Source organism: Eublepharis macularius, chromosome 12 (genome assembly GCF_028583425.1).
Source record: "Eublepharis macularius isolate TG4126 chromosome 12, MPM_Emac_v1.0, whole genome shotgun sequence".
NCBI lineage: Eukaryota > Metazoa > Chordata > Lepidosauria > Squamata > Eublepharidae > Eublepharis > Eublepharis macularius.
The window spans coordinates 79,203,280-79,223,810 of NC_072801.1; the positions used below are offsets into that span (position 1 = coordinate 79,203,280).

Genomic DNA, 20,531 nt, shown 5'->3' on the forward strand with positions numbered 1-20,531 from the left:
TAGTCGCTGGCGCTGTCGGTTGCCCCGGAAGTGGCCTGAAGAAGAGCCCAGAGTCGGCGGGGCAGGGGGAAGCGGTCCCTCCGGCGTCGGAAGTGACCGGCAGCGGCCGTCGTGGGCAGCGCGCATGGCGGAGCCCGCGGGCACGGGCTGAGCCCAGCCGGAGGGCGGCCGGTTGGTCGGCCGGGCCCTCGCCCGCCTCGGCGCCCCCTCCTCCCTCCCACGTCCTCCCTCCTTCCGTCCTGGCGGAGCTGGGCCGGGTCGGGGGCGCGGCGGGGCCCGCCGGCGGGATGATGCGCTCCCAGTGCCTGCTCGGCCTTCGCGCCTTCCTCGCCTTCGCCGCCAAGCTCTGGGGCTTCCTGCTTTACCTCCTGCGCCGCCAGGCCCGCACCGTGAGTACCTGCCCGGGGGGGGGAGGGGGCGCGCAGAGAGGCGATCCGCTGCCCCGGCACGGAACGCGCGGGGTTCGGGCGGGCCGGGCAGCAGCAGTCTCCTTGGCTCTTGGGCTGTGGGAGAAGGGACGGCCGGGAGGGCAGCGAGCAGGCGTCTGCTGGGCGGGAGAGGGATAGCGGAACTCGTCGAGGCTCGCCTGGAGCTGCTCTGGGTCCTCTGGCGCGCGGCCCGCCGGGGGAGCCCTAGGGGGCGGGCTGGAGTGTTCCTGCGTCCCGCTGCCTCCAGCGCCGCGCCATCCCCGAGAAGAAGGGGTGTTTGCGGGCTCTTACCTCGGGGTTTGTGTTCTGGTCTGGTCTTCCGGGAACAGCTTGAAATGCGGTGGGCCGGTTACTCTGGAGGCTTTTCCGACCCAACTCCTTTGTTGGTGGAGTGGCAAACTTTCTCACACTCTAGTATAGGCATCACTTGGGTAGCTTGTCGGTGTAACGCTCCGTTTTATGGCTTCTGCATGAGAGATTGAAGGGTGTCAGGTGGGCCTTCAGTCCTAGAGGGCAAAAGTTTTCTTTAAAAGCCCGCACCAGGGAAGTGGAGGGTAGCTTCCGTTTAGGTGGAGGCACTAGCAGTTTCCAGCTAGTTTTGTGCAATTCAGGAAAACACCAGTTACTCTGCACCAACTCTTCCTCTAAAATGCAGCTAGCCCCAGGGGGGAGATAGGCAATGATACATCTCCCTCAGATGTCTATGAAAACATAGTATACTTGTTAAGCTTACAAGGTTTTCAATGCATTTGTGCATTAAATAGTACCCTGAGGTTTCACGTTTAGTTCAATTTCACCTATCCTTTTGTGTAACTTTTCATCCTCTACTCCCCCACCCCAGCAATTTCTGTTTCACCTTCTGTGTCGCCTCTTCATGTGAACTGAGAACTGGAGGCAAAGGAAGAAAATCCGGTAGACCTGCATGTGGTGCAACAGCAAACACAAAGGAGACTTTTGCTGATCCTAGTGTGAAGTATCTTACTTTACTATCATTAGCATAGATTGTTGAGTTTAATACAGTGCAAGTGGACAGTGTTCCCTCAGAGTAAATAGCTGTCCTGTGCCTGCTTTCCTTTCCTTTTGGTGCAGTGCCATGCCAGTGGTGCAAGAGGCAGGCTGTTGTGGTTACTTTCCCCTAGTATCTGGGGGGGGGGGTTGAGAGACAGCTAGCCAGGATGCGTAGGTTCCCTTGGGGATCCAAAGTGCACAGGAGGATGGGATGCAGGACATTGTTGTCAAGCTGAAAGTTTGTGTATTCTTTTGCCTACACAATCCTGAAAAAAGAGAAAGAGAACCTGTGTATAGTGGTGGAAATGTGTTTGAGGTGGCTCTCTGACATGAGCACTACTTAGGTAGTGCTCACCTGGAGCTGTGCTCATGTTAGACCACCTACTGCAGTTAAAGGATTAAACAGGATTTTGATGCAGAGCTTCCAAATTCACCTGGAAGACTCACAGCACTTTGAGCCAGCCACTTGCCTTAGTTTTCTCCACTGTAAAATGGGACTGGTAGAGGTCAGCTGCTCTGCAGTGGTGTGGGGGCAAAGCTCTTGGCAAAGAAACTGCTGTGCAGTGGCAGGGGGTGGTGGTTGCCTTCTGGGAGAACTTTGGGAGGGGGCTTATACCATGCTCCTGGTCTCCAAGGTTGTTGTTAGGATAATTTGATCCAAGTCCTACTGGCCAGTGAGTCTCTTTGCTTGTAATTTGTCTCAGTTGTTAACTAACAGCACAGTGTCTTGCTATCCTGCCTCCCCCTTCAGTTCTCTACTTTGTGATATGTGATCAGAAACGTGTAGGCTGTTGCGTGGGCTATGCAACAACCTTTGGTCCCCTTCTTGTCCTGGAACAACTGAGGCCAGCAATGGGACCCCAGAGGCACTGAAGTGTTTTTGCTCTGTCTTATGTGTCCCTGTCTTTCACTTGCTGACTTCCCTTCCTTGCTGCTTGCTCAGGTTGCAGTGACTCCTTCACCCTGAGGCTAGCGGCTGCTGGATGTTTGGGAGGAAATTGTGCAAACAGCGGGTTGCATTATTTGCCGTATGCTGTAGAGTTCCCAGTTGCTGTCTAGAGTGAAAGATCTGCGGTCTGAGTGAGCAGAGACCATCTGGGGCTCTTGTATGAGGGCCTTAGATTTCATGGCTTCCTTGCACTGGGCACCTTGAGCAATCTGGGGTGGGCAGGAGTGCGTGTCTGGCCAGTACATGCTGGGAAGATGCATATCTTGCAGAGGCGGAGTCCAGTACTGTCCAAGGGGCTCCTGGTTTAGCTTCTTCTTTGACCAGGAGAAGAAGGGAGGGTGAGAGAAGGAGGCTCATGTGCATCAGCCGCTGTGTGCTTGAGAAATAGTAGAGTCCAGTAGCACCTTTAAGACTAACCAACTTTATTGTAGCATAAGCTTTTGAGAACCACAGCTCTCTTTGTCAGATGTGTTTTCCTCTCTTGGCCAAAGTGTTCTCTAAAGAAAGCAAATCACATGAATCTCCTGTCAGCAAAACACTAGATTTGAACTTTAAAAACTGCTGCAAGAGAAGGCTTGCTGGAAAAGAATAGTCCTCTCCTGTATAGCAGAAGGCACTAAAAAAAAAGTGACTGTGTAAAGACAATGGAAACAACATCTGTGTGTACAAACACAAGGCGCTCCAAAGACAACAAGCCACATTAACTACCTAACAGCAATTTATTTTGGCTTTGAAAGTGTCCTCTAAGGAAAAGTCTGCTGGGGGGAAATAATGTCCTGTGATCCTTGTGAAAAGTTAGCAGTGTTGATGCTTCCTGCACCACCTCTGGCACCCTCTCTTCCACAACACAGGGGCGATAGAGGCAAATGTATCCAGGAATGGGCGGGAGCAGACAGGCACAGTCGGGGGAGGAACTGGCATGAGGTGTGTAGCTGGCATAGAGCTTGATATGAGGAGAGCCAGTCCAAGGTCATGAAGGGCCTAAAAATGAAGACCAGCATCTTGAATTGAACTTGAATGCCAGCGGGTCAGATACATAGCAGCTCAGTCTTCTGAGTAAAGGAGTGACTGAACCATGCTCCTGAAGCTTCTGGGTTGCCTTTAAGGGCCGTCCTGTGTAGAATATGCTCCAGTAATTTGGACTTGTTACAAAGCCTGGGCCAAGGCATCTAGGCCAGCAGAGACTGAAAGGGAGGACAAAAGAGAACTCTGATCCGTGTCCATTTATAAGATTAGTTCCAAGAATTATGGGGCTTTCACCTGGGAGCAGGGGGGTTGTGGCAGGGGGAATATTTATAATGACTGCATTTTAGTCATCACTGCAAACGTTTGTCTTGCTTTTTCCATAGACTGCAAGTGTCATACAATATATAATATGTTTGCTGTTCACCTGTCCCTTCAGACTTTTTACTTCTGTGGTCATTATTGTAGAATTTCTAGGAGACTCCGTTGCTGGCTTGAGAACCTGGGTGGAGAAACTCCAAAGTAGGAGCGTGTCCTTCCCTCTCTGTGCTTTGGAGGAGGTGTTTGAGCATGCAGCCCCAGGAGAAGTACCACTGAGAGCACACAACAGGATAGTCATACTAGAAACTAAGCAAATCTTTTTTTGCTCAGGGTTTGGATGAGGATAGGAAAGTATACAAGCTGCCTTGAATTTTGTGCTGGTAGAAGGCAGAATGTCTTGGTGGGTCACTCTCATGCTGCTTCAAAGAAGCCAAAGATTAAGGTCATCATTTTAAGAATTGGCAGTGATTTTGTGTGTCTCCCCCCCCCCCCCCGCAAAGAGGTGCATCTGTCAGCCCCCTCTAGATTAAGTCAGGTGGCAGAGAGGCAAGGGATCCAGACCAGGAAAGTGAGTTGCGTGGGGAAGGCAGAAGCCCTGCACGAGTCTCTCCCCATGTCAGCCCGATGAGAAAATTCCTTCCTGGGCCCCTGTGATCTATTTATGCTTTGGGTTCAACGCCCTGCCACGGCCTAACATTCGAGGGCGTCAAAAGTATAGGAGTCTCCCTTCATCCACTGGTTTACCTCAGCACCTTGTGCTTGGAACATGGGCAGCCGGCCAGAGACCGGAAGGCGATCCCAGGAGCCGGGAGGCTGGGTTGGCTAATTTTGGAAGGGGGTGGGGAGGTGTCAGCCGTAGGCACGGACCACCATGCAGGTGCATGCCAGGGCACTTGAGGGGCAGCTGCTGTGGGATCATTGGGTCTGTGCCCGCCCTGATGCCCTTGCAGAGGAGAGGCAGCAGGTGGAGGACAGGAATAGATCTGGGAGTGGGAGGAGGGCGAGAGATAAGGAGCTGCCTCCGGTCAAGTCCCCCCATTGGTCCTTCCTGCCTAAGGAGAGGGGTGGAGTTCCAGGTCCTGGGAGCTTCAGCTCCTCCCCAGGTGGTGGGAGGGACTTGCGAGTTGGGGCTCTTTCCCCCTAACGCTCGGTGCGGTCTGGGTTCAGAAACCCCGGGGTCAGGGGTAGTTCTTCCCTTGCCTGTTCCAAGAGCAGTGGTTTATTTGCACTGTAACTTCAGTAGTCAAGTATTTAATTAATTTGCTTGTTTAGGAAATGTATTTGCTGCCTCACCAGAGAGTTGCTTGTGGCAGCTTGCAACAAGTATACCCCTTCTGTGTGCTTTTCCACACCCTCTTCAGTGGTGGTGGAACTGGGATCCCCCTTGGGTTTGCCCCAGTGCTGAGAAGGCCTGATCCCCATTCCCTGTAAGGCAGGATAATTGGTGGAGCTTGAGAAAAGGGCAATGTGGAAAACTCTAGTGTGCATTGGACAGGTGGGGATCAGAAGTGGTTGTAATCTGGCCCAGCAAGATCTCTTTCAACGGTCCCCAGGTGGAACAGCAGTGGCCTGGTGCTTTCCAGGAATAACATCCTGTCTGGTTATGCTGACCCCACAGTTCAGCAGTGAACAGACAGGACAAGCACACTGTAGGAGAGCCACACGCTGTGATCAGGATGTGCTACGTCCTCCTTGGTGTTTCGTTTGGCAAATTTCAAGTGTCCTAAGTGCTGCAAATACTGAATATAAGTGTAAATGGCTGGCTGTTGTACCAAACAGGCTGCCCTCCTCAAAATGTGGTTGATGATGATGATGATGATGATAATAATAATAATAGGGTGCTTATATACAGCACTTCTGGACAGATTAGCGCCCAGTCAGAGCGGTGAACAAAGTCAGTGTTGTTATTATCCCCACAATGCAGCTGGGGAGCTGGGACCAACAGGAGGGGCTCATCCAAGGCTGTCTGTTGAGCTGTGGGATTCGAACCAGCAGAGCGCTGATTTGCAGCCCAGCCACTTAACCGCTATGCAGCAGCAGCAGCAGCTCTGTAGTTGTGGCTCTGTGTACTCAAAACTCCCCAATTATGCTGACTTTGTAAATTAATTTGAGCCACAAAATGCTGAGATCCAGAGAAGATAGCCTTATTAGTCCAGTAGCATCTTTAAGATTAACCAACTTTATTGTAGCAGAAGCTTTCGAGCACCACAGCTCTCTTCCTCAGATGCATCGTCAGCAGATGTGTGGAAAATATATTCCCTGGGCCATAGGCCAGGCTGGGTGCCTCGTGTCCCTTGAGGCCAAAGAGGTTGGAGTTGTTAGTGGGGAGTGGAGGCAAAACAGTCCATTGTCGCCCTTTTCCTGTAGTCAGACTCAGCAGAAATGAGCAACTGGTCAGGTCTGATAAGGCACTAAGTTAGCAGCAGTTTCCGTGAAAATATCGGAGGAGGGGGGCGTAGGCTGAGTTCCAAGGGAAGTGCTCAGGGTTCGTAAAATCTTAAAACTGCAGCTTGCAAAGCTGGCACACTTTGATTTGCAAAGACCTGGAGGCTCAACTAGAAAAATGCCTACAAGTGAGGGTGGACTGAGGCTTGGCTTTCTGGGAGCTCTGTGTGTGTGTGTGTATGTGTGTGGGCAGGGTGTGTGTGTGTGTCACAATCTGATCAGCTGGGCTGAGCCTTTTATAGATTTTAGCCCTGGGTGGGATCCAGGAGGTCTTGTGCTTTGAGAAAGGTCTCCGTGTTTGTCTTTTGCTTGCTTGGGGAAACCTTTTTGTTCAGTTTTCAGAGGAATGAAGTGAGCAAGATTGGGGCAGATTTCTCAATAAATCTAAATTCTGTTCCCCCACTTCCCTGTTTTTTGTATCACTTTGTTCCCAAGCCCATTTCCTTCCTTTAAAGCATGCATCTTCAGGGCTTGAGGGTACCGTAACGTTTCCCGTTAGTCGTTGTATGAATGGCCATTGGGGGAACTTAGTGTACAAGAATTCTCGCTCTAATCAGCCACCTTTAATAAACATTTAGAATACTCTCTTTTTTCCCCCTTCTGGCAGGTGATCCAGTATCAGACAGTGCGCTACGACATCCTTCCCCTTTCCAAAGTCTCACGAGAACGGCTCAGTAAGTATAGTCCCTACTGAAATACCTTTTTTACATTTCCTTCACCCACCCTGGATATCCCCGTGGTTGTGCAGGATATTAGAAGATAGATCAAGATGGGTAGCTGTGTTAGTCTGTCTGTAGCAGTAGAAAACAGTAAGAGTCCAGTAGCACCTCTAAGACTAACAAAATTTGTGGTAGGGGATGAGCTCACTTCTTGGTACCTGAAGAAGTGAGCTGTGCAGGGCTTTTTTTCTGGGAAAAGAGGTGGTGGAACTCAGTGGGTTGCCCTTGGAGAAAATGGTCACATGGCTGGTGGCCCCGCCCCCTGATCTCCAGACAGAGGGGAGTTGAGATTGCCCTCTGCACCGCCAAGCGGTGCGGAGGGCAATCTCAACTCCCCTCTGTCTGGAGATCAGGGGGCGGGGCCACCAGCCATGTGACCATTTTCAAGAGGTTCTGGAACTCCGTTCCACCGTGTTCCTGCTGAAAAAAAGCCCTGGAGCTGTGACTCACGAAAGCTCATGCCCTACCACAAAGGATATTAGGACGCTGTAAAGAGGATGGCAAGCACACACAGCGCCTGGGCTGCCTCTGACCATGTCTCTTCCCTCCTTCCTTGGCAGATCAGGTGAAGAGAAAGATCCTCGTCCTAGACCTGGATGAGACGCTCATCCACTCCCATCACGATGGGGTCCTGAGGCCCACAGTGAGGCCCGGCACACCCCCCGATTTCATCCTCAAGGTGAGCTGCCCTGCACAACGCAGCACAAGCTGTCATGGGGCACTGGGGCACATCTGGAGGGCAGAGGCCCAGCTGGCATGCGGAGGTGGGTGGGAATGGGTTGGAGTTTAGCTTGTGCACAACCACTTGACATTCAGTAGTGGGGAAGGCATGGTTACAGATTGCACTCAGGTGGGGTGGTGGTGGGGGAGGGCTAGATTGGCCTCACGGGAGAGGGGGAGTTATGGCTTGTGATTCCAGGCTTCTTGGAGAAGTGCTTTAGCCCACTTCCTACATAATGGGAGTCTGGGCAGTTTTGGGACCGCTCGGTCCCACCAAGAATGCCCCTGGCTCTGGGGGCTTCTCTGCACCCTGCATGTTGGTATCCTTGCCGTGCCTGTACTGACTGAGAAAAGGATGGCTCACAGCTCAGAGGGCAAGCATGCTCTTGTTGAGACATGGGAGGTGTTGCAGCAGCCTCACTGGGTTCTGCTAAACGTTTTTCCCTCTGTTTTCCAGGTTGTCATAGACAAGCACCCAGTCCGCTTTTTTGTACATAAGAGGCCACATGTGGACTTTTTTCTAGAAGTGGTAAGAAGCCAACAGAACCTTGTTATGGTGTGTGGGAGGTGAGAAATGGAGGGCCTGTCCCGGGCAATCCAGAATTCAGAGTGGGGTCCTATGCCTCAGGCGGTACCCTTGGCATGTATGCAAAAGAGGTGTGTTGTCATCGGTTCAGTGCTTTCCTCTTGGTCAGCTTAGGGCAATGAAGCTGCGTGGAGGTCTGAAAAACAAGTCATATGATTGGAGATGGAAGGAGCCGGAGGCTTAGGGGATACCTGAACATAAGCTTCAGGTACCACGGGTCACGTGGGAAAGAGGGCCAAGACTCCAGAAAGCAAAGCTAGATCTAGCAGGCTTAAATCACGAAAGGGGAGATTGCAGCTGAACACGAGGAGAAATGTCCTAACAGAGAAAGCAATTTAACAAGATCCAGAGGAGTTAGCCGTGTTAGTCTGCAGGAGCAAAATAGCAAAGAGTCCAGTAGCGCCTTTAAGACTAACCAACTTTATTGTACCATAAGCTTTTGAGAGCCACAGCTCTCTTCGTCAGGTGCATCTGACCAAGAGAGCTGTGGTTCTCAAAAACGTACGTTACAGTAAAGTTGGTTAGACTTAAAGGTGCTACTGGACTCTTTGCAATTTGACAAGGGAGCTACTTTTAGGGGGTGGATGGGTTCTCCCTCACTGGAAGTCTGCAAGCTGAGCACAGGCACTGCCAGAGATGCTCCAGCACTGGGTTTCCTGCACTGAGCCAGGTGGTTTGGGCCCGTGAAGGCCCAGCCTGGCTCTGTAAGCGCCTTGGGTCCTTTGCTCTTGCCTCGCCGGGGAGAAGCCCCCGGGGATGACAACCTGGTGATTGCTAGCATGGCTTCTCCTGGGTCAGCGGAGATGAACGGAGAGGCCCTGCCTCCTGCCTCAACTTGATGCAGCCTCAGAAGGAAGTACAGGAGATGGGGAGATTCCGTTCCCTCTCCTCCCTCATTTGTTTCTTTTCTAGCAGCCAGATGTCAGCCAGACCCAACAACACTCTGGAGGACTTTGATATCAGGGATTCCTGGAATACCCTGTTAAGCTTTTTGGCAGGATAGAACTGAGTCTTAAAATGGGGAAGGAGCAGGGCCCCAGCAACTGGGCCAGAACTGCGTGCAAGAACGTGACTGGGCAGAGGCTGAGGGTGGCCCAGCCACCTCTGCCACAGTCCTGAACCGGAGATCCCTTTCAGGTGATGCAAACACCCTAGAACCAGCTCGTCTGGTCTCTGAGGCAAGGATGAGGCTTGGCCCTGCCTGGGCTGAGGGCAAAGAGTGCGGCACTCAGCTCTTGCCTGGCGGGCTCTGCCAGTCTCCAGGGACTCTCTGGTATCTGCCCATCCTTCTCTGTGGAGAACGGCTTTAACCCTTCAGAACAACGCCAGCCACTCTCCGTCCCCACTGGGGAGACAGGCAGGGTAGGAATGAAGCTAAAAAAATAACAACTAAAAGACCGAAATGACAAACGATTAGTGTGCGGATTGGTTCGTAGGCCTCTGACAGTACCGCCACGGCGCCCCAGGAGTCCCTGGCCCCAAGCTGGGAACTACTGGATTTAACACTTGTTTAAGCGTTGTGGAGGAGTGTGTTTGCGGGAGTCAAACGGGGCTGTGTTTCAAGCCACTGAACAGGGATGACGGGTCAGGGCTTCATTTGAGCCGCCATCTGTGCCTGTGTCTGGGCTCACTGCAACGCTTTGCCACAGCTGCTGCTGAATTTTCTGCCCTCTGTTTGCTTCCCACCCCCAGGTGAGCCAGTGGTATGAGCTGGTGGTCTTCACAGCCAGCATGGAAATCTACGGCTCTGCTGTGGCCGACAAGCTAGACAATAATAGGAGCATCTTAAAGAGGAGATACTACAGACAGGTAGGTCTTGTAAGGGCAGGGAGAGACAGGAGCCCCCGTGACCCCAGGTGGCTGGAGGGAAGGCTCCGTTGTGGCTCTTGGCCTGTTGTCCTTGGGGAACTGAACAAGGCCCGGGTAGTCCCCAGTGACTTCCACTGCTGGTCCTGGCCAAGCTTCATGGATGCGAACCCTCCCAGGCTCCCTTGTCAATGCCCTCCTGCCGCAGCCCGTGTCCACTGCACCCCCTGATCCCCCTTTCCTCTGCATCCTGGGAGTCACCACCCTTGAGGGGATAGCAAGAGGTCAAGACTGTGGTAACCCTCACGTATGGAATGGCTTACCTGAGGTGGTCAAGGAAGCCCTGACTCTCCTGGTGTACTGCAAACTATGCAAGACTGGATTATTCAGGAGGGCTTCCTACCCAGATTACAGAACTGTGTCATAAGAAATAGCTCAGAGACACGCCTTGGTAGGGACAAGAACTAAACGCTGTGCTGCTGGGCTCGCTGTGCTGATGTAGACACGCACCGACTAACGAGTTTCCACACTGATGAACATAGCTGTGGAAGTTAGTTACGCTTTGTTTCAGATAGATTTCATCTCTGTGTTCGGCTTTATGCTTGTTTAAAATTTCTCTGCTAGCATTCCCTATTGTATCTGTTTCCCTGTTGTCCATTATTGTACTTTGCTCAGTGAATGTCCCGTCCTGTCAATTATTTTGTATTTTCAATCATGCTGTTGTCATCTGCCTTGGGTCTCACTGGGAAAGGCGGACTGTAACCAAATAAATGTTGCGAGGGGGCTGATGGGCGGTGGTTCTCTTGTCTCCAGCACTGCACTTTGGAGCTGGGCAGTTACATCAAAGATCTTTCCGTTGTACATAATGACCTGTCCAGCATCGTCATCTTGGACAATTCACCGGGAGCCTACAGGAGCCATCCAGGTAGAGCCAAACACGACTCTGCACTCTCCAAAAGGGGGGTGGGTGTGGGGTTTGGCTGGATCAGCAGAGCTTCCGCATCCCTGCACTGCAAGGCCTTCCCATGGCCTCCTTTTTCTGAGTCCCGTCTGCCTCCAACTTTTGTATGCAACCTTCCTGGAAAGAGTTCATGGTGTTATACTGGGGCTTATCCCATTTTTATCATTGCAACAGCCCTTTGAGGGTAGGGTAGGCCGAGGAAGATTGAATTTGCTCAAAGGAGATTGATAGCTGAGTGGGGATTGGAAACAGGATGTCTGAAGCCGTAATGGCTCCCTTGGCAGCTGCTCCTCAGTGGGGGGAGGAGGAGGAGGAGGAGGAGGAGACCTCTCAATCTGTGCCTTGCATCAAGCAGTGAAATGCCCAGGAATTTTGAGGCCATGGAGAAAAAACAAGGTGCCTGGTGGTGTCGGGAAAGAACATGAGAAGTGGGACCGGGGGGGATGGGGTGTCTCAGCAGTCAGGGCTGTCGCGGAGATCAAATGAGGAAGGGCGTATCAAGGGCGCTGCCCCAAGCTCTGTGCAGGAATGGCAGGATAAAAGCGCACTTATACTTTTTGGGATCTCATATGGAAGCAGGGCAGAAGGCTGGGCCCCCTTGGTTCTGGGGTTGAGAGTTGGTCCCAGTTCCTTGCGGCATTCGGGCTGTACTGGTTTTCCCTGACAGGCTAGTTTTCTGTGTGCAAGTAAACGTCTTGTATAGAGGCGCATTCATGGGCAAGAGCAAAAGTGGTGCATCCCCTCAGAACAAGGCCAGGCTTAAAACCAAAGCGACGGCTGACAGAAGTGTGTGTCTTTGGCAGATAACGCGATCCCCATCAAGTCCTGGTTCAGTGACCCCGGTGACACGGCCCTTCTCAACCTGCTCCCCATGCTCGATGCCTTGAGGTAAAGCCAGGGCTGGGGCGAGAACTGGGAGGCGGGGCGTGGTGGTGGCGGGGTGCTGCTGAGACATGTGCCATTAATCTGTCAGTTGACACCATTTTTATCACACCGTGTTCATAGTCCTCCCTTTTTATCCTTGCCCTGTGAAGTAATTTACTCTGAGAAAGAGAGTGACTAGCCCACTCAGCAAGGTTCCAATTTGGTGTGGTGGTTAAGAACAGCAGGACTCTAATCTGGAGAGCCGGGTTTGATCCCCCACTCCTCCGCTTGAAGCCAGCTGGGTGACCTTGGGCCAGTCACAGCTCTCTCAGAGCTCTCTCAGCCCCACCCACCACACAGGGTGATTGTTGTTGTGGGGATAATAACAACACACTTTATAAACTGCTCTGAGTGAGCATTAAGTTGTCTTGAAGGGCAGTATATAAATTGAACATTATATTATATTACGGGGATGATTCTGTTGTAGAGTCAAAATTCAATTCTTGGTCTCCCAGATCCCAGGCCCCTTTAACTACTACAGGCTTTCTATTGGGTATGGGATGTCATATTCAGTTTTTTGATCCAGAATGACATTCTTTTTTGCATTTAGAATGCATGCTTTAAAAAATGTTTCAAACTGTTTCCTGCTCTTCACCCAAAGAATGTGACAGGTGCCGATTGCAGTACTTCAAGTCACCTCAAGAATTTTATTAAGTCTTCTCTTGTACCTCCCAAGTTCTGCCTTTGGCTGCTTGTATGATATTTGTACTCTGCCCCTTAGTACAGGGCAGCTTGGTGTCGTGGTTAAGAGCCAGCGGGACTCTGATCTGGAGAACTGGGTTTGATCCCCCACTCCTCCACTTGAAGTCAGCTGGGTGACTTTGGGTCAGTCACAGCTCTCTCGGAGTTCTCTCAGCCCCACCCACCTCATAGGGCGATTGCTGTGGGGATAACAACATACTTTGTAAACTGCTCTGAGTGGGCATTAAGTTGTCCTGCAGGGTGGTATATAAATTGAATGTTGTTATTGTTATTAAATGGGGGGTGGCATTAAATGAGGGAGAAGGTCCCAGGGAGCCGGCACTCACTCTTTCTCGCTTGCTCCAGGTTCACAGCGGATGTCCGGTCAGTGCTCAGTCGGAATCTGCACCAGCATCGCCTTTGGTGACAGCGGCTCCTCCTTTCTTCAGGGTTTGGCCCACAGTCTCTGCCTTATCCTGCCACCGTGCCCCTCTGCCCTTGCCACCTGGACTCTGGTGACCGTGTTTGGACTCAGCACAGCGGCTGGGAACGGGCTTGGTGCAAACCAGCCTCCCCTCACATGAGCCCGCGGGCGCCTGCTTCCACTTTGGCCTGTGCCCCCTGCGCACCTTCTGCTCATCGACCGGCAGGGTGGAGGCCCACAGAGATATTGGGGTGGGGGAGAGAACGGCACTGTTGGCGTGGCACCAGCTGCTTGGGGGCAGATGGGCAAGAAAGGGGGTGAAACAAGCCAGACGCACCCTGGAGTGCGACAGACACTTGGAGACGAGGCTGCGGTTCTCATTTTAAAGACCTGGCTCCCTGTACCAAGAGCTCCCTTCTCCGGCTTCTTTTTTCCCCTTTTTGACCTTACTTTCCGGATAAAGACAGAGGCCCCCTTCATCTGATAAGGGCTTCTAGATGTTTGGCTGGTCTGGTCTAGCTTAACTTTCCATGAATTGTGACAGATGAGGCTGGTCCTCTTCCCCCGGATTGGGCTGAGGCTGCAATTCCTGGGTAGACCCTTGTCAGCGGGGGGGGGGGGGGCGGCGGCGCAGGGGGCAGGGTGGAGGCATTGAAAATTCTCTTCCATGGAGTTCCTATTGTAGGGCAGGAGGAGGATTTATTCAATGGGCTTAAGTGGCTGATGGAGCATTACAGTTACTGAATATATTTATTCCCCCCTCCAACCCATACACACACCTGCTGTATTTAGGGGGGGAGGGTTCTTTATTCCCCAGCTTCACCTTGGAATGGATTGGAAGAGAGGAGTCGACATCAGTGTAGAGCTTGGGGGAAGAGAGGGGTCATTAAACTGCAGAAGGAGTAACATTTGTGGAGCCGGGAAAATGGGTTCTAGAGGGCTGCAGCAGGCCATTGACAAAAAATGGTCTCTTCATCCCGCCCCCCTCCCTGCCAGCCTATTTGGTGGGGTATAATGGAGGTAAATTGAGGCCAAAAGCAAGAAGCGGCTTTGGACTCCCAATGCTCTTTGGTTACTCTGGTCAATGGGCTGACCTGTGGGTTGTCGTCCTTCTCTAGCACTCGGACCTTGAACAGTGCTGACTGCTGCTGCCTTCAAGCAGGATGGAGCTCTCTCCTTGGGGGAAGGCGGGGGGGGGGGAAGAGCAGTTTCCGCTGCCAGGGCCTGAAGGGTTTGGGGTGGGGGGCAGGCGGAAGAGAAAGGGCTGTGCTCTTGGACAAAGCGGCCTTAGATGCTCCCAAGCAGGCGGCGTCATCCCTTCAGGCCCTGGCATCGATCCTTTCTTGGTACTGGTGCCCCCTTCATACCATCTGAATGGTGCAGATGCGGCCCAAGGGCTGGTGAGGGTGGTTGTGTGTGCAAACCTACCTCTCTGGTACATCTTTACCCTGCCCTGTTCAGCTGCTTGATGGTTTTCCTTTCTACACCACTCTGACAGCAACCCTAGCAGATGGGGTGGGGGAGCGTGATTGGACCAGCAGCTCCCCCTAAGCCCTAGTCCAGTGCGCTAACCACTCTGCCTCCTTAATGCTGTACAACAAAGGGGCCGCCCCTTCCTTTTCTGCCCCAGGGTTCTGGAGAAGTTCTGTTCCATTTTTTGCTGCTTTGCCCTCCTATTTTTGCTTTGGGTGTGGAGGGGGGGGGCTCTAGAAGAGCAGACAGTCCTGGGGTGGGTGGGTGTGTGCGTGCGTGCGCCTCCTGTTTCCGAGGGAGCCCTGATCCCTGCCCCTCCCAGAATGGTTATGTGGACAAGGGAGCTTTTGATTCTGGCAGCTCCTGGCCTTGGATCCCCTTTCGTTTGGCGTTGAGCCTGAGGTGGTTTCTGCCCCCTGACTGGCCTTCCCCATTCCTCTCCAGGGTTGCTGGATGATCTTGCTCCTTTCCGGCCCCGTACTTGTCCTAGGAAGCTGCCCCCATGTCTACTGTCGCCTGCCATACACCCACCCGGGGCCCTTCCTAAAGCGAATAAGCCCCGAGGCACCTCCGTCCCGGTTTGACCTCGGGACGCTCCTGGTCCACCTTACAGGGTTGTTGTGTGGGCCGCTTGGAGCGCCAAAAGGGCCCCTCCTGCTCCCTCGCAGCGGCTGGAAGCGCCCCGCCTCATTGGCCCGTTTACCACGTGATCAGCCACGCCTCCCGGATCTACTTGTGGCGCAAGTGTGCGTGATAGTTTTCGGCTGACGTCAATCACATGACTTGTGATTTCGTCTGTCCCGACCAAGACCGATCCTTCCGCTCTTCGGTTTCCCCAGGCCCTCTTTTTTCCCCACCCTCTGCGGTGAGCTCGACTTCCTCCGCCTCAGATCGTCCCGTTTCCCTCCCCTGGCCGATGTGGCCCTCAATTCGGTAGAGGGGGACGTAGCGTAGCCCGCGAACTACTTTGTTTTGGTGTATTCCAGTTAACGTAAATGGCGCAGCGTTTGCGCCAAGGCAGGCTTTGTGAATCTCCCACGGCGTACAGCTTTGGCGAGGGTTATATTACGGAGGGGGGGGGGGCGTTCCGGGCAGGGGTGCGGGGATTGCCGGTGAGGAAGATCATGAAGAAAAGCCGAGTTGAACATTGGACAGAGTCTGCAGAGAGCACCGCGCAGCTGCCGTGCTTTACGCAGCCGACGTAAGCCGCTACTTTTGCGGAACGTACGCCGCTTCCGTGAACAGGGCGCATCTACCTCCACCGTTGCCTCAGAACGGGGAGTTGTGGCGGCCAAGATACGCCAACAGCGTACCTCCCGGCCTGTCCCTGACCCTGCACCCTTACGTAAACAGCGCCGGCGCCGGCCAACTATCCCCTCACCGACTCCTGGTAACGCTAAGGACACTGCGAAGTTGGCGTAAGGCTGAGCGCTGCGCCGTCTCCGCTTCCCGGCATACGTCGCAAGCGGAGCGCGGGCGGGCGGGCCGGCAGAGGCGGGGCCGTGAATCGGGAAGCGCGGCGGCATATCACTGCGCGCGGGGGAGTGTGCTGTGAGGCGGCCCGGCCTGGTCCGTCGACTCCCGCTCTCGTTCCCCTTCGCCGTCGTTCTCCTCCTGCCGCCGCCGCCGCCGCCATGAAGTTCGTCTACAAGGAGGAGCACCCCTTCGAGAAGCGCCGCTCCGAGGGCGAGAAGATCCGCAAGAAGTACCCGGATCGAGTCCCGGTGAGTCCCTTGGAGGGTCGCCTGCGCCTCTTGAGGGTATCCCTCCGCCCACGAGAAAGAGTCCCCCTCCCTGCTGGCAAGGAGGAGGGGGGCGGGAGGGAGGGTCGCTTCAGCGCCCCCTCCCCGGCCGCAAAGGCGTCCCTTCTCCCCCCCCCCCCCGCCAGCGCGCTCTGCTCGGGGCCACTCGGCTGTCAACAGCCTCAGCGCCTCGTATCCCTCCGCCGGCCTTTTTCCGCCTTTGACGCCCCCGCCTCGGCCCCTCTCGCCGCGGGGTCCCTTGGGGGGCGGGGGTTCGCCTCCAGACGGCGCCCCGCCCGCCCCTCGCGGGGGCCCTTCCTTCTCTCCCGAGGCCGGCGGGGGTTCCGGGAGATCTCCAGGCCCCGCCGGGATGTTGGCTGCCTCGGAGGCCTTGGAGCGGCGGGGCCGGGGCTCGGGAGGGGGCGGCGGGGCAGTGGCCAGGCGGCGAGAGGGCGCCTCCGCAGAGCGGCCCCCTCCCTGCCCGCCGCAGCGCCCGAGCCGCGGAGGCGCCGCTTGGCTCCGCGGGGGGTGGGGGCGGGCCGCCCTCTGGTCCCTCCCGGGCTGGGGCCGGGAGCCTGGCCTTAGGTTGCCGAGTCCAGGGCTGGCCGCCCGCTTTCCCACCTGAACGCCTAAGATGCGAGCGGGACGGGGCCGGCGAAGAACTCTTTGCTGTGCCGGGAACAGCGACCCTGCAAGGGAGCGCAGCCTTGGGACTGGGCGGGCGGGGCGAGCGGCCAGCGGGCACGGGCTGTTTAAACGGCTGGGCGAATTTGATGAGGCCCTGCCCCATTTGCCCGGCCCAGGGTCAGAAGCGAAGCTGCCTCTCCCTGGGAGACCACCGGGGACGCGGAGGGCTGCGCCACAGAGGCAGGTCCTGGCATACCCACTTCTGTGTCTTGCCTTGAAAGCCCCTTGAGGGGTTGCCAAATCAGCTTCAAAGGGGACACTATTGCAGGCTGCTTCTCTCACGCAAGACCCTCCCGCTATTCTCGTTGGCATGAGCAGTTCTGTTTAGATGTCCACACGCCTGAATCCCGCCCCTCTGCCCCCCATCAAGGAGACCTGTCAAGAAAACAGTGTGGCCCTTTGCCAATTCAAATGAGTTGGGGCACTGTAGATCTCAGGCCTTTCTGGTCCTTTCTACATTGAGCAACCAAATATTTTAGTACAAATGGAAGTGCTCACCTTTGGAAGAGGGGGCTCATTGTTCCAGTTTTGATCATTCAAACTTGGAAGCCAGATCTCTATATTTTTATATCTTGAACTGCGGCATCACTGTATAATAGGAACGTAACTGATTTGTTTCTCCACATGGGATCCAGCGTGTGTGGACAGAGGGAGAGACACCTGTTTGTTTTCTGACCGTCGGGCCTGTTTGGGAAAATTTGGGAGTGTTAAGTGAAGTTTTAAATAGTTTCACTGCAGGTTTCACACTGCAGGTGTGTTTTGCCTAAATCTCCAATGGAGCGTGTACATCCATCAAACTGTAGAGGCTTCTCCATGTGCATATATAACTTTTTTCTCTGTTCTGGTGAGAGTCATAAAAGGGATTTAGAATCTGTGGGTCATGCCAGCCCTATGGCTCCTCTCACAGTTCTTTTGCCTTGGCTGCAGCTGTGCCAATTAGTCAACAAGTATAGGGAAAATGCTAGGCAGAACTTTTGGTTAACATCCAGTTTAAGGAAAGCCTAGAAACACTTCCTTAAACAAAGGCTGTGATCTGTGCGGAAGCTGACAGAGGCTATAAGGTGTGAAATGCTCAGCTCTGCATGTTGTTTCAGAAGATGAGGTTCTGGGGTTGTTGCCTGCCTGCAAGTCCTTACCCTGGTAGCTTCAGGTTCCTGAAGGGCAGAAGAGCCTTTCGGTTTTGTCCCTCCCCCGCCCCATGTGTTCCAGGGTTGAGTTGTGTGTTGGAGTTGGCTCTGGGGCTCAGGGTGGCTTCATCGCTCCCTGTCTTGACAGGACTTCCCTGAGTCATGTTGCCTCACCAGGATGTCCTGCTTTAACTGTCCCTAGCCCAGGTCTCTCCTGGGGAAGGTGATCCCTTGGATGGCTTCCGGGATCTGCCTGTCTGGTTGCCCAACCGTCCCTGTAATTAGGAAGCTTGTTTTGCGGTCAGTGCTTGAACTCTTGCTGCTGCTGCTGCTACCGCCACCACTACCTCCTGCCTTTTGCTGATGCTGCTTGTGTCTCTGCACCCCTGCAGGTCATTGTCGAAAAGGCGCCCAAGGCCCGGATAGGTGACCTGGACAAGAAGAAGTATCTCGTCCCTTCAGACCTCACAGGTACTTGTCTGGCCCCAAGGCATGGGGGCGGGGGCGGCGGGTAGCTAGCTGAACGAGGGTCTCATAGCCTGGCCAGATTTTGATAAAGTATTTCTTGGGAGGGGCATGTGTGTCAGTTATACAGCTATCGACAGGGGGCCCTTTAGATCACCTCCATCCCCCTGGACTACCAGGACATTTGTTGCATGAGCCTCTTTTTGTTTCTTGCTTGTGGTGGCTGGGACACTGGTGTAATGAGAAGGCAGTGAAACCCAGTTGCAATATTTTGGGGGTTCCAGTTTAACAGCTTTTCCCTTTTGCCCTCCTGCATCAGAACGTTCTCTCCCTTCTCTTCCTCAGTTGGGCAGTTTTACTTCCTGATTCGGAAAAGGATCCACCTTAGAGCCGAGGACGCACTCTTCTTTTTCGTGAACAATGTCATCCCCCCAACCAGTGCCACCATGGGACAGCTTTACCAGGTATGTGTGTGCCTGTGATGCTGTGTGGAAACCTCCCGCCCCACAGTGCTGCTGCCCTGGAAACATCCAGAGCACCCTAAAGCAGGAAGTAGTAGGATTCTCTGTGGAAGGGTGGAGCAGCCTGCGAGGACTGCTGCAATCACGGTTTTGTCTTGCGTTGAATCTCTGTGCTTGGACTACAGCCTCTTTGTCTTCTTCTCCTCCTCCCCCCCCCCGCCCCCCAGGAACATCACGAGGAGGATTTCTTCCTTTACATTGCCTACAGTGATGAAAGCGTCTACGGCAGCATGTAAGGCCTGCCTCCACCTGCCTCCACCACCACCACCGGGGCGGCACGTGCTCCTGAAGGGACCTGCACTTTTTGTTGTTTGTTGTTGATTTTATGTTCAAGAGCCTTTTGTCCCAGGACTGGGGAGGATTGTGGGGTTTTTTTTCTTCTTTCTGGAGTGCCGCACTCCCATCCCTTTAACGCCCCCCCCCTTCTGTTATGATTACTCTTTCCCTTAACCCCCCTGCTCTGCCCTGGGCTTTCTGTTGAAGTGGTTGTGAGATTGCGGCTACATGAAAATACCTCTTCTCCTGCATTCTTTTTGGTCTCCCCACCCCATTTTTCACTTTTTTTTTCTTGGAAGGGGTTAGGGGTCTTAAATTCTCAACAACAAAAAAATGTCCTCCCCTGTTTCAGATTCTCAGCTCCACTACCAGGCCCTGAATTTGCTCTTATCCGAGGGTTCTGCTCTGCCTGGCACCTTCTGTAACCAGAGCAGGGGATGGCGAATGCTAATAATAATTAAAAAAAAAAACTTAAGAAGAAACTGCTTGTTACTGATCTGTATTTTTTGACATTTAGGAAAAAGACCCTAGTGTCAGACAACTCGGTTCAGGGTCAGTTGGGGAGGAATGGCTGGCAAAAAGTGTAGTAGGGAAAGGTCTTTGGTGGCAGGAATAAAAAACCCAAAACCAGATCAGAGTCTCTGTGCAGATTTGACATCTGAGGCACAGACTGGTCGGGGGGCACCTGTGCAGTTAGTGGATCTCCAGATGGAAGGAGGGTGTGTGTATATCTCCGAGTGGAAGAATGAGGGCCTTGTGATACTGGTATGGGTTTTCCTGTGTTGGGAATGAGCCAGTGTGGACTGAGGTGGGCACAACTGCTGGGTTTGGGGGTAGAATTGAATTCTTCAAGGTCAGTGAGGTCACCTCAGCAGCCCTTCCGTTGGTCTTAAAGAGGGTAGCATTGCTGCTGCCCAGAGGGATGCAACCTTTGTTGTTACTTAGGTCCAGGGACCTGAAACGAAATGGCTGGAAGCCTTGGTCAGAAGCAAATTGGCCCTGGCCCAGTGCCTGCTGCCTCTTCTGACTGCATGGCAGCTTCTGCTCAGACTGCCAGCTTAGAATTGACTTGTCCTCAGCAAGAGCCTGCCATGGTTTGCCCATGGCCCTGAAATTGATGTTCGCTGCAATCTCATCCATTTGTGGCAAAGACATCTGGAGCTTCATGTGCTGGAGGGGAAGGAAAGACCCTTCTGGTGCATTGATCCAGCTGGTTGGTTGGGGGAGGGAGACGGTCCTCCTCTAAACTAAGGAGGGTCTGTTTTCTTTTGATGTGAGTTACCAGGCCAGTCTAATTGCAGGAAA

At 53.7% G+C, this 20,531-nt stretch overlaps 2 protein-coding genes across 2 annotated transcripts; both read left to right on the forward strand.

Annotated features, from left to right (window-relative positions):
* The first annotated feature begins 8 nt into the window (after positions 1-8).
* CTDNEP1 (CTD nuclear envelope phosphatase 1) lies at positions 9-13,433 on the forward strand. Its single transcript, XM_054995208.1, has 8 exons — positions 9-389; positions 6,722-6,788; positions 7,394-7,512; positions 8,011-8,082; positions 9,832-9,948; positions 10,759-10,870; positions 11,710-11,794; positions 12,878-13,433. The coding sequence occupies exons 1-8, from the start codon at positions 288-290 to the stop codon at positions 12,936-12,938; spliced, it is 735 nt and encodes a 244-aa protein (XP_054851183.1). The 5' UTR covers positions 9-287; the 3' UTR covers positions 12,939-13,433.
* Positions 13,434-15,903: 2,470 nt separating this feature from the next.
* Positions 15,904-19,708, forward strand: GABARAP (GABA type A receptor-associated protein). The gene is made up of 4 exons (XM_054995230.1): positions 15,904-16,132; positions 18,357-18,435; positions 18,775-18,893; positions 19,118-19,708. The coding sequence occupies exons 1-4, from the start codon at positions 16,043-16,045 to the stop codon at positions 19,184-19,186; spliced, it is 357 nt and encodes a 118-aa protein (XP_054851205.1). The 5' UTR covers positions 15,904-16,042; the 3' UTR covers positions 19,187-19,708.
* The last annotated feature ends 823 nt before the right edge of the window (positions 19,709-20,531 follow it).

What these genes read in the sequence shown, in the direction of transcription:
- GABARAP (XM_054995230.1), top strand. Translation starts at nt 16,043, where the DNA reads ATGAAGTTCGTCTACAAGGAGGAGCACCCCTTCGAGAAGCGCCGCTCC. An exon ending in AGTACCCGGATCGAGTCCCG is followed by an intron (nt 16,133 to 18,356) that starts GTGAGTCCCTTG and finishes GCACCCCTGCAG; the next exon opens with GTCATTGTCGAAAAGGCGCC. An exon ending in CGTCCCTTCAGACCTCACAG is followed by an intron (nt 18,436 to 18,774) that starts GTACTTGTCTGG and finishes TCTCTTCCTCAG; the next exon opens with TTGGGCAGTTTTACTTCCTG.
- CTDNEP1 (XM_054995208.1), top strand. Translation starts at nt 288, where the DNA reads ATGATGCGCTCCCAGTGCCTGCTCGGCCTTCGCGCCTTCCTCGCCTTC. An exon ending in AGCCTACAGGAGCCATCCAG is followed by an intron (nt 10,871 to 11,709) that starts GTAGAGCCAAAC and finishes TGTCTTTGGCAG; the next exon opens with ATAACGCGATCCCCATCAAG. An exon ending in CCCATGCTCGATGCCTTGAG is followed by an intron (nt 11,795 to 12,877) that starts GTAAAGCCAGGG and finishes CGCTTGCTCCAG; the next exon opens with GTTCACAGCGGATGTCCGGT.